This window comes from Arachis ipaensis, chromosome B5, assembly GCF_059453495.1.
Source record: "Arachis ipaensis isolate K30076 ecotype BB chromosome B5, ASM5945349v1, whole genome shotgun sequence".
NCBI classification, from domain to species: Eukaryota; Viridiplantae; Streptophyta; class Magnoliopsida; order Fabales; family Fabaceae; genus Arachis; species Arachis ipaensis.
In genome coordinates this window covers 75563396-75576705 of record NC_142440.1, presented here as the reverse complement: position 1 = coordinate 75576705, position 13310 = coordinate 75563396, and the positions used below count along the sequence as shown (strand labels likewise).

Below are 13310 nucleotides of genomic sequence, written 5' to 3'. Positions count from 1 at the left end.
CTCATTTTTTTTTCCAAAAATTTATTTACCATTCATTTTAGAAGTATTTTATAATGAATAAAAATTTTAAATTCGTAATGTAATTCATTCTATTTAAATTTACTTTTATTTTCCTTGATTTGATAATTCTTCTAAAAATAATATATTGTTTTTGTCCCAACATTTTTGTCCTATTTTAAGTCTTTAATCTTTCAAAATCATCTTAATTTTGTCTCACCGTTAATTCTGTTAACAAATCTCTAATGACAGAAAAACATTAAAACAATTTTAGAACTTTAGAAACTTAAATAAAACGATTTAAACGTTAAGAACAATTTTAAAACTTATCCCAAACATTAGAGACAAAAACGACACTTCACTCATTTTGAAAATTAACAATGACAAATGTACATGGATGATGGGCATATAAAATTGACTTGCACATAGGCTAATTGTCTGCTGCACACGGGAAGTGATTTTCTCAAATAATACAATCTATTTGTAATAATCATAAAAATATAACATTTTACGTCGTACAGTGACCAACAGGAAATCTATTCTTCCTTGCAGTAAAGATATAATCCACTTTTCTTCCCTCAAGATATATATATTGTCAACTTACACCCTCACAACACACACACCCTGTCATAGGTTCTATATAACCACTTTTTAGTCATAGCTAGGATTTAAACCGTGATAAACTCTAGCAAGACATATACAAATGCCACTAAACCAAGCCTTGCAGTGCCCAATATTTCAATGTCACAAACATAATCCTTCTATTTACAGTACATCCGAATGGGCTTTACAATTCAATACATATACATATATATATTTCCCCTCACCTAAATAGATTGAGCTCCAAAGTAATCCTTAAGATTGGCTTCATGCATTAAAATGGTGTTCGAGATCTTAATTGCACCAATTGCATCCCTGAGATCTGCAAAAGTGCACTACGTTATCCCTACAGCATGATGAGTCCCTTGATGGAAAAAGGTTGGGAGACTAACATAATGCACTTTTGCCAATCTAAGGGGTGAAATTAGTGCAATTGGAATCTCGACGACTAATTTAATGCATTCGGCCAATTTGAAACGACACTTTGGGACTTAACTCCACCTAAATACAACACAATGGCCATCTTATTTGCAGAGCGCTAGCATATAATTTTTTGGACATGAATATAGCTATTCTCTTTCCAATCACAACTTTTCTTACTGTGTTATGGGCTAGCAGGATTGAAGGGTGGATTTTGCCAGCCACAACAAGCCAGGGTCATTCCGCTTCAGCACCAAATACACTTCTGGCTTCCCAAGATTGTCCATTATGACATCTTCACTGAAGCCAACCAGAAAGAGAATTTCCAAGGCAGCTGTGTAGCATTCAAAATTTAGAAAGTTAGCAACCCCATTCAGAATGAAACTCTGCAAAAGTTGCTTACTTGCTTTTCATACACTTTAAGTATTTCTTTTGCAGCTATATATAGAAACAACTCTCCAAACGTGTCGTAATTATATCTATAAATGATATCTATAAATGGGAGATAAAATCTCATGCGCACACAGGAAAATTTTTGTCTAAGTGGTACTTGTACACATCAGGCATGCTAGAATTAAAGTGGAGAGTCTAGGTGCAAACCTTTGTTACCAATGATATTCCTCTCAATGACTGGATTAGCCTGCAGGATACAGGAAATATTAGGATGAAGCATTGCCAAAAGCACGATGACTAAAGTTAACACAGAATGTACCTTCCGCAACCTCTTGTATTTCATCTCCTCAGGGTGTTCAATTACATTACTGCCATGGATACCAAACATGATCAATGGATAACATGATGCTGTCATAACTGACTATCCATAAATTTGCCATAAGTATTTCCAAGACAAGACATTTTAATCTAATTCCTTAAAGAATATGGAAGCCTATTCAGCTAAAAGGTACAAATGATATCAACGATCATATAATCTTGAATAAGCATACCTGACTATTTTCAGGAGAGTTTGGACAATTGAAGCAGTTTGCATTGGAGTAGCTTCACCTCTCAGAATTTCCAGGGCCGTCTGTAAACGGTTACAAACAGCAGTTACAGGATCATTAATCCTCTGAAATTCTTGGTCATCAGGATCTGGCTCATCGATCTGCATTGTAGAAAAGCTTGGAGTGGGAAAGACAAGATCGCCGGGGTCATGTTCAGCCATGTTACTTGTATCTGCATAAAATATAGTTCACCAACAGGTTCTTTTAAATCATTGACAGGATAAGCCTATCAAGAATACTCATGTCAGGGGAAGAATTACCTTGACTTGCATTAACTGACTTCAAAGAAGATTCTGAATCATCCGGATCAGGTTCTCTAGATACATGCATTGTAGCTGAATACATGTCACTGGTCTGAGTATGCAAAGTCTCTCCTAAAATCAATTGGTTTTTGTTGAAATACAGTTCTGATACCAATATATCCTAAAAGAAAAATCATAATTAACAGTTTTACCATGATCAGAATCATCTGGATCAGGCTCCTGCTTCATTCCTTTAATAGTATGATCATGTGCGTCAGGTTCACTGCTAAGTCCTTTCTCAACAAGGATGGGCATGTCATTAGCTACGATTTCTTTGGAAATGGATATCATATGATCAAGATTTTCACTTGCATGAACGCTAGAATAATCGGGATCCAGCTCTTGATATACTTCAGAACCTCCTGACTTATTGAGAGAAACATTAGCCATCCGAAGATAAGCAGCACTGATAGAAGATTCACGGGCACTTCTCAGCTGATCTATCCTGTTACCTCCAAGCTTCTGGTGAACATTGCTACTTTCGCCTATAAAATCTTCTTCATGGATTTCAGAATTCCTTACTCCACTCAGAGTGTGGCTTGCAGATCTAGTCCAATCCAAATTAGCAGCTTCTTGATTTAACTGCAATTAGGCAAATTAAATTAACATACAGTACCTAATACAAAGCAAAAGAAAAATGGACAGACAGACAAGTATTTAAGCAGGTACACACACCTGCTTATTTAGAGCATAAAAGTTTGCATCATGTTCAGTGTGTATCATGTGAGCCTGAAACAAATAGTGAGTTAGATAGTTCCACAACCATTGTTGTCAAATGGACAAAAGCACACTACTTTCTCTTTGTATTTTTATTTTAGGAACATTTGAGTAAGAAGCCCAGCATAGTTTTCACAAATGAACGTTACATAAAATTAGCAATCTTTTCTGGTAGCTCAAAAGAAAATTGATTTTAGTCCCTCATCTAAAATAACTGTCTGGTTGAGTTATAGATTTGGGTTGTAGGAACAGAATTTTCCTTAAATAATAAAAAACAGTGTAACTAACTGTTGTCACAAGGATAAAGGATATTTTTCTCTTTTTAAGTTTTTAAACTTTAAGATCATTCTTAAAATATAAGGAACTGAACAAACTTTTACCGAGGGACTGTGCAATATTTGCAGCTACAGAAGAGATATTTATGGCTGTTTGAATGTTGTATATACTTCTCTATGTTATGTAACTTACAAGTTCATGCAGTAGTGTTTTCTTGATACTTTCATACTTCCTGAAACCTTTGAGGTCGTCCGTTCGAAGACGCAATGATATCTCCTCTCCCTGATTCTGTAAAGAACAATGAAAAGAAGGAATGAGATCAACAAAAGAATAATGATGGTTGCTTCCTATACCGAAAAAGCCGTTACCTTGTTCAAACCAAGAAGACATTTTGGACTCTTGCCAACATAACCAACGGGAGCCATCTCACTCATTATTCCTACACACCAACAATGCTGTAATATGTATTACATTTGTCAGAACATGCCCCAAGTTGTAATTAGAATGCATTCATATACTGAAAATCTCTTAAATGTACCTTGTTCATGACTGCAATAATTCCAGGATCTGCAGCAAGCATGTGCATTCTTTTAAGTGCCTCAGAGGGGGGAGGATTCAGCTGAAGACAAGAAAACACAGAGTTCATCCATAATCAGTTGAGAAAACCACAATTAGGAATTTCATGTTATGAGATGTGTGGCAAAGAATATAATGGGAAATCATTCAATATTAAGTTATTAACACAATAAAGAAGCTTGGCAAAGTGTCTAATGCATAGCAAACACTTTCCTAATCCAAAAGCAAGATACTGAGACAGTAAAATCAACAGCAAAACTATAAAGAACAAATTTCAGAGATATAAGCTTTATTCTTGAAAAAGAAAAATGATCATATAATAATAATAATAGAACAATACCTCTATTCCTGGAATTTCAAATGTCCGAAATTCACAAAAAATATAAGGACCTTGTGGAAGTTTCAATGAAAAACGAGATCCATGTGAAACCCTCTGTTTCATTCTCTTCTCCTCGTCCTCAAATCCAGCAATTCTGAAATTTGCTTTTGCATTTTGAAGAACTTCTTCAACTTCATTTGATGACACACCCATCATTTTAATTGTCTTGGCCTAAGGAGGAAACACGGAAAATTAGGGAACAATAAGCCATAAAAAGTTAATCCAATACAACCATCATCCATAACAGTATTATATGGATAAATTCAAGCATAAATTAATATTATATAAGTACAACCAATGCCTTGAATTTTTTGAAAAAATAATTAATACTTTTTTATTTAACAATTAGAAAGTATTAGAAGAATAAACTCATTCCCTCTATTTAACATGGAGTATCCAAATCATATCCCATCCCATTCCAATTCAAGAAACTCACAAGCAAAAATGGTGGTCCATGCTTTGCTTTTCTGGGTTGAAATGTGAAGGGCCAAAATTCCATGGTGATGGGCCAATAGCCTAAAATTGCATACATGGGTTGTTCTCCAAAGTAAATAAAGAAGATCCTTTTACTTAAAAGTAAATTAAACTTCTAATACTTAAGAAGAAATTAATTGGGATTTTGTTAAAAAGGGAGCAGGGTTTAATAATAAGCATATCATTGCCACTCTAAAGTAACTTCACATTTTACAGCTATGCTAACCATAAGAATGATCAATTCAAATAACCTAAAAAGGTAATAACAACACAATTGCTTTTTCCTCACTCCATGGAAAAATTCAATCCAATTGCGGCATGAATTTTTCACAAAAACACAAAGATGGAAGAAATGGATACAATATAGCTGGGAGAATAGCATATAAGAACCATATCATTCTAAGATCATAAGGCACATATAAGACTAAAAGCGTTTATTACCTCAGTAATGGCAGTTTCCAGCAAACTTAAACAAGCATACTCTACAGAAAATGGAGCCAGAAGCTTTGAGTTTTTCCCAGAGCTCAGTGGAACAATGAACCGCATAGTATCTTCTTGGACATTTGTTAATTTCTGCATTTCCTGCCCTAGGTCCTTCACAGTGGCACCTGAATTCATCTCCACAGCAAACTTCTTTCCCCTCCATGTAACCGAGATTTTAAAAAGGCTTGACAGAGTTTCCATGTTTGATCTAAGTAATCAAATGTCAACACGATCTAATTATTTTCGAGTAGTTATACAGTTGGAGGTCCAAAGAGTGACCCAAAATGACGATATTACTCATTAAAGTCATTGTTTTTAATAAGGAACTAGTTGGCCTGTAAAAGTACTTGGTAATCTGAGAGTAAAAATATAATTGTTCATATTTCTGTTTTATTTCAACCAAAACAGTACAACAGCAGGTATCGCTATCCTCACAAAAACTAAGGGTACAGAAATAGCGATACCTCCGAAACCCAGCACCAAATCCTCCTTTTTTATATCTGCCAAGGTTCGAGTTTCTTTGAATAAAATTCAATAAAAGATGAAGGATCCAACACGGGGAAATTTCAACAAATTCAAGCGCATAAGCCATAATTCATAATGGTGTTAACTTAACCACTTCATGTCGGGACACATCGACAACCATATTTCGCACAATTTAACCATACAACAAATTTTTTCAAAGAAATTCTCTCAACTTCCACAACGAAATTCTGGAAATTCGAAAACTCATACGATGCCATCCTAAACCACAAACGGATAAAACGAAAGAAAAAAATACGACTTCGAAACAATCAGTTATCAGTCAAAAGTAAAAACGAATAGAGAAAAACAGACAGATAATAATTTATTCAGAGGATAACAGTTGAAATGGGTGGTGCGGAACAATAAGGGAGATTATGGAATTACCTGAAGCTGCAGGAGTAGAAGAACACAACGGGATAGGATAATGAAAATATTGAGAAATTTGGTCAGAAAATTGATCTAAGAGGGAGTAAAAGTAAGGGAAGGTCAACGAATGAAGAATGAAGAATAATTGGTAATGGGAGACGACAGGAGATGAACGCATCCGCTGACGCAGAAGTCAGGAGAAGGTTCCAGATATTTCTTTATATATATACCAATATATATACCAATATATAATATACCAATATATATATACCAATATATAATGAGGATATAGGAGTTTGGTATCCAATTCCTTCTTCCCATTTTACCCTCTTTCTTTTTTTAATTCTATACCAATATATAATGAGGATATAGGAGTTTGGTATCCAATTCCTTCTTTCCATTTTATCCTTTTTCTTTTTTTTAATGAGGATATAGGAGTTTGGTATTCAATTCCTTCTTCCCATTTTACCCTCTTTCTTTTTTTTTTCAAGAAAATATTTTACCCACTTCACTTTTAATGAAAAAAAAAACTGTTACTACGTATTTAATTTTTTTATTTTTTTAAATTGTTTTTACCTAGGACAGAGTTTAATTAAATTACAATACACGGTTTAAATATTTCTAATGTCTATTGTTTATCTTAAAAAAATTACATATAAACGTGTACTCTTAATTAAATCTATACCAATTAATTAAATTACAATACACGATTTATATATTTTTCTGATGTCTATTGTTTATATTTAAAAAAAATTACATATAGAAGAGTACTCCTTAATCAAATCTATATCCCTATTTTACCCAATTTCTTCTCTCTATTTTATCCCTATTTTTTTTAAGTTTGTTAAATACGGAATTCAATATAACAAACTGTTACTACATCCTCCATTTTTTTATATTTTTATCAAAAAATATTTATCCCAACAGAGTATCAAACTAATTCACTTTTAACCCCACGACATATTTTAAAACTAATTTATTTCCAATAAAAAAACTGCTACCACTACGTACTCAATTTAAAAACTGACCCACTTTCAATAAAAAACTGATCCACCTTCAGTGTACTTAACTCCCAAGAAAATTAAATTACTCTTTCACTTTCAATTTTGGTCTCACAAATATTTTTCTTCTCTGCATCTTGCTATCACGAAATCAACAATTACGTCAACGTCGACCACTTGGACAGAACGGCGAAGAAGACAGAAAATGACCGAAGAACAAAGACAGCAACACCTAACTAGAAGACGTGCAACTTATCCGGAGATGATTCGACAAGAAAACAAGTTGCCATATCAACTGATACAACTTCAATTCCAACTCCAATGACAGACACAAGTGGAGGTACCACAAATACAAGAGTAGCCTGATTGACTACAATTAGAACAGGCAAATAGAAATCTATAACAATATATAATGTCGATACGGAGTAACCTCTTCTTCAATTCTTTATTCCAATAATTTATCCGTTTATTAATTTTATCTGTTTTCAATTTTTCTTATTTCTCTTCCCAATTCTGAATGTGCTTCTCTGTATGTAACAATTATTTGGATAAGTTTTTGTGATTTTCTGAACTAGACAGTGACTATGCTAAATGTTGATTTTGGACGCCATGTATGAAAGGAAAAAAAAAATAATTATGGGTGATAAATAAATTTTTATCGATCTTATTGTTTTATTTTGGGTATATTCTTTATGTGAGTACTTTATACCAATAGTTGATCTCATTATTCAATTTTTATTTTTTAGTGCTTCTCCTCTCACCATTAGGTGCATTTTTCTATATTATTACTGTTGCCATCATTCTCCTTCTTTTAATATCGTCATTGTATCACCTCCATCTTTTCCTCGCTTCCATTCACTACAATTGCAAATTTTATACCGTTTTACTACAATTATCTATTTCACGCATAACTTTCACCTTCATTTTCCTTTCTCTTCAGTTTACTTACCAAACTGTATTAATTCTTATATATTTTTAATCTATCTTTCACATCCAAAGTTTTCTTTCATCAATTTAATTTTAAAAAAATTATTATTTTTTATCTGATATTTATTTTTTAATTTTTTTACATGTATATACCTATCAATAATGAATCGAAGAACTCTTATAAATTATTTTGTTAATTTTTTTTATTTTTTAAACGGTTTTATGCAAGATAAAATTATTTTTAAAATTTTTTAAAGTATTAATTATGTAGAATATTTTTTTAAATTTTAAGTGCATCAATATTTACTTTTTAGTTAAATCTCATTTTTTTAAAACTGTTTTGTATTTAATGATGTTATTTTTTTAATTTTCTAAATTATTGATTATATAAAGTATTGTAATTAAAATTTGAGTACATAAATATTTATTTTTAAATTAAATTAAATCAATTATACAACAAAAAATTTACTAATTTTGTATTCCACAATATTATTTGTTTGGCATATAGTCTTGATTATTTGATGAGTTTAATTTTGATGGTGATTAGTGCATTTACACTAATAGGACATCAAAATTAAATTCTTATTTGATTGACATAAAAAGACGCAAAAAAAAATTGCAACTACCAACGATTTGTTAAAATATTGATATGTTTATTTCCTAAACTATTAACCAGGTAGAGTTCTGACATTTAAGTACATGCAAATTTGTTTATAATTTAATTAAAATAAATAATTTATATTTCAAAAAAATTAATTAATTAAATATTATTTGTTTGGCATATAGTATTGATTATTTGATTGGCATATAAAAGATGCAAAAAAAAATGTATCTATCAATAGTAAAGTGAAAAAACTCTCATGGATATTTTGCTAATTATTTTTTAAATTTTTAATCAGTTCTATGTCGGTTAATATTATTTTTTATTAAATATTAAATTGACATATAACATTAAAGATATGGTAGAATAATAACATTTATGAATTAGTTTTTTTAAATAACTTGATAACACAATAAATATATAAATTTTTTGTTATATATTTTTTAACAGCTTCAATCTTTACAATATTATACAGGCTAATTTAGATATCCAAAATAAAGTAAAATAAGTAACAACAAGAAGATATAGAATTTTACTTTTTGTTATATAGTACAAAAATAATATAATAATATAATAAACTGTAATAAAAATAAAGTAAAATAAGTAACAACAAGAAGATATAGAATTTTATTTTTTGTTTTGTAGTACAAAGATAATCTAATAATCTAATAAATTGTAATATTCTGATACAAAAGAACATAAAATTTAATCAAAAATACTATTTGTACACCAAAATCAGCTACCAATGTATTTGTGTATAATAAATACATGTGTAGTTTAATTTATTTTGAATGTGTATTTGTATTTTAGCCTGTATTTTATATTGGTGGCGGACTTTGGTGTACACATAGCATAACTCAAACTTAATATTATTCTTTTCAGTAATTTTTTATCTTTTTATTTTAATTTTATTAAAAATACTAATATAATTTACTTTTAACTTTTAACTTTTAAGATAAATGTAAGGATGTGACATTTTATGTATTAGATAATGTAAAAAATTTATTATAGAAGAAGTTAAGAATATAAGAGAGAGAGAGAATTTTTTAACCTATTAAATATGAGTTAAATCAAGTGATGATTAAGAAACATATTAGAACTCTGAATTCAAAAAAAAAATTTTACTCTCTTTACACAGTATTTCACTTTAACTAACTATTTTTTATGGATAGTATTTAAGTGACAAACAAAATAGTAAGAAGGTTCGTATTAGATTATAAAAATTAATATCATCCTTATAGTAGGATCGCATTGTTTCAAAACATGCAAAATAAAATAATAAAATATAGTTTAATTAATTTACAAATAAAACAAACGTACAACTTATAATTATTAGTTAAAAACTTACAATAATGTACTATTTTTATTATATTAGTTAAAATAATATATTTTAATATTATTTTTAAAGATTACTGACATCAAATTTTGATAATTTGAGCAAAAATTTTGAATGTTTTATGTCGTACATTTTTTTAATAGAATAATAAGACAACTTAAAATCCACATCAAGAAAAAACTATTGTTTTTATACATTTAGATATTCAGAAGACACAAAAACCAATTATTTTAACAACACTTCAACGACTCATAAAAGTTAACATAATAAATGATTATAGATCAAAGTGATAGACAAGATTGAAAGTTACGATAATATATAGTACTTTGTGATAATTAATTACGATTGGGTGAAGAGAAGGTGTGAGGAGAAGAAGAAAATGAAAAAGGAGAATAAGGCAATAATAGTGTGCGATAGAAATAATAGTAAGAGAAAATAATAGTGTGTGATACAATAAGAAGATATAATAAAAGTATACATTAATAATTTAAAAAAATCTTAAAATTAAAGATAATTTAATAAATTGAATATAAAATTTAAAAAACAAAATATTTTTTATCTATTAGAATTATGAATATAAAATTAAAAAATAAAATATTTTTTATTTATTAGAATTATGAATAAAAATAAAAAATACTTTAAATATAAATTTTTATATTTGCTTCAAATTAAATACTGTTAAAAAAAAAATAAACTTTATAATATTTATAAATAATTACTTTATAAATATTTATCTTAATTTTATTACACATAATAACAACATAATAAAATTTTTAATATCTTATTTAATTTAAATTTATAATTTTTGAACGTCTTAAAAGTTAAATAACTTATAAAATTTCTGTATTTATTTTTAAATATATTTTTTTATTTTTAAATTATTTTATCAAATCTATAATTAATTGAATTAATTGAATTTGTCCCTACTATATTAAGGAATCAATTTAATTAAATAATCTTGAAGCGTTTATATAGTTATTTTTATAGTCAATAAATCTGACAGTTTTTCAAGACTCAAAAAGTTATTAATAAGAATATGTACGATGAATTACGAAGATTTTTTCAGGTACACAATTTTTATATTCTCCTATTTTGTTTATTAATTATTCTTATAGTTTGATATTTAAAAATAAAAAAAATAAACATTCTCATTTCTTCTTTTTTTCAATACTTATAAGAAAATGAAGACCTCTTCAGATTTATATTTTGGCCTACCACTTAAAAAATATGAAGACAAATATAAATATCTGTGATATTTAAATAAAAATTAACTTTTGTAAATAACTAATATGTATTTTGATTTATATATAATTTTTTTGAATTAGGATAATATTATTATCATTATTTTTTGAACTATATTATATATATATATATATATACCTCTTTATTGTGTTTTTTTATAATTTAATATTTTAAAATTTTTTATAATAGTTTTAATTTTAACAAAATATTATATAAATAAGATCATGCCAATATTAAAATAATAAAAAAATATTTATCTAATAAATTCAAAAAATAAATAATATATTAACAAAAAATAAATTTAATTTAAAAAAAATAATAGAAAAGCGGCTAAACAGGCACAATAGTGCCTGTTGAGCCGCTAGTATACGATAAAGTAATTACAAATCAGTCATCGACAATTAGAGAAGAGGATATTTGAGTTCAAAATTAATATACAACGGTTCTTAGGTTTTTTTTTAATAAATAAATTAAATATAATAATTATCAAAATAAATAATTTAAAAAATATTTACCAAAATAAAATATTTTTTTCTTATCTCGTTTACGAAATAATTTTGTACGTATCTTCTTTATAAACGAGATAGATACATTTATAAATAATTAAATATAATTTTTAATTATAATAAAAAAATATTAATGCTTTTAATTTGACCAAACTCTTAAAAATAGAATGTTTCAAATAATAAGAAAGATAAACCATCCATTTTAAATAAGATAAAAGCTCAGCACGTTAACACTTTCACAAGTGCACCGTTAAACTGTCCACTATTAATACGGTGGTTACTTTGGAATTGGATAAATCAATCAATCCATATCTTCTTTCTGATAAGGTTATTTAAATTATATTTCAAAGTTTTATATACTCTCATGCAACAAACTAAATTTTTATATACTCCCATACAACAAACGAAATTTCTTAAATTTGAAATTTAAAATTTCAAAAATTATATTTAATTATTTCGTTTAAAATTTGAAATTTCGTTTGTTGTATGAGAGTACATAAAAATTTCGTTTGTTGCATTGGAGTACATCAAAATTTAAAATATAATTTAAATAACTTCATCCCAGACAGAACTCAATGGAGATGAATTGATTGGTTAGACGATTCTTATTAAGAGTCAATTCAAGGTAACCGTGTTAATAGTGGACAATTTAATGGTGCACTTATGTGTTTTTAAAGTAAACGTGTTAATCTCATAAATGGCTCTTCCCATTTATTTAAGGTGAATGCTACGGTGTCTTTGAAATTGTGCCTAACTTATTAAAAAAGATAAATAGATAATATTTAATAAATTTTAAATATTTTACTTTTTGCTTTAAACATTTTATTTTTTACTTTTAAAAATAAGTTAGGCAATTTAGGCACCATAATAAAAGGTACCATAGAACTCACCATTATTTAAAATGGACGATTTATCTTTTCTGTTATTTAAAATATTCTATTTTTAAAAGTTTGGTCAAATTAAAAGCATTAATATTTTTTATTATTTTTAAAAATTATATTTAATTATTTATAAATGCAACAAAAATTGAAAAACTACATATATCTTGTTTACGTACGTGCAAAATTATCTCATTTACAATGTAAACAAGATAAGAGAAAGATATTTATTTCGGTAAATATTTTTTAAATTATATATTTCGGTATTATTATATTTAATTTATTTATTAAGATAAAAAATCCCAGTTCTTATAGTTTCTCTCTATTGACCAAAATAGTTATTCTAGGGTCAGTTTGAATAAACTTCTTAAATAAGTTCTTTTAAAAAAATTTAAAATATAAAATTTTTTATTAATAACAGCTTATAAATAAGTTATTTTGTATTTGAAAAATTATTATAGAAATATTTATTTTAAAATTGTGTATTAAGGCTTTGTTTTGGTGAGCTTCTAAAAAAAGATTTTTTTTCGAGTTATCTTTTTTTAAAAGATCTTATGGAAAAGTAAAAGTAATTTTATATTTGGATATCTTTTATCTATCAATTATATTTGGATATAATAATATAAAAGTACGTTTTTATTTATTTATTATGTAAAAAACATCTTTTTTTTAAGGAAAAAAGATTTTTTAAAAAAAGATGTAA

At 27.6% G+C, this 13310-nt stretch overlaps 1 protein-coding gene across 2 annotated transcripts; it reads right to left on the bottom strand.

The window, feature by feature from the left end:
- Nucleotides 1-455: 455 nt before the first annotated feature.
- LOC107643669 (zinc metalloproteinase-like protein) lies at nucleotides 456-6328 on the bottom strand. 2 transcript variants are annotated; one of them, XM_016347384.3, is made up of 13 exons: nucleotides 6135-6328; nucleotides 5184-5433; nucleotides 4230-4439; nucleotides 3852-3932; nucleotides 3682-3768; nucleotides 3506-3601; nucleotides 2996-3049; nucleotides 2473-2902; nucleotides 2279-2392; nucleotides 1962-2190; nucleotides 1730-1778; nucleotides 1618-1657; nucleotides 456-1351 (listed from the first exon to the last, which is right to left on the bottom strand). In XM_016347384.3, the coding sequence occupies exons 2-13, from the start codon at nucleotides 5424-5426 to the stop codon at nucleotides 1209-1211; spliced, it is 1776 nt and encodes a 591-aa protein (XP_016202870.1). In that variant the 5' UTR covers nucleotides 5427-5433; nucleotides 6135-6328; the 3' UTR covers nucleotides 456-1208. The 2 variants fall into 2 exon arrangements, with proteins under 2 accessions (XP_016202870.1, XP_016202871.1); XM_016347385.3 differs by having other exon boundaries at nucleotides 2279-2353; nucleotides 6135-6324.
- Between the last annotated feature and the right edge of the window lie 6982 nt (nucleotides 6329-13310).

Excerpts from the sequence above, each read along its gene's own strand:
- LOC107643669 (XM_016347384.3), bottom strand. The coding sequence starts at position 5,426 with ATGGAAACTCTGTCAAGCCTTTTTAAAATCTCGGTTACATGGAGGGGA. Across the intron at positions 4,440-5,183 it reads TGGAAACTGCCATTACTGAG|GCCAAGACAATTAAAATGAT; the intron begins GTAATAAACGCT and ends TTTCCTCCTTAG. Across the intron at positions 2,903-2,995 it reads TTTATGCTCTAAATAAGCAG|TTAAATCAAGAAGCTGCTAA; the intron begins GTGTGTGTACCT and ends GCCTAATTGCAG.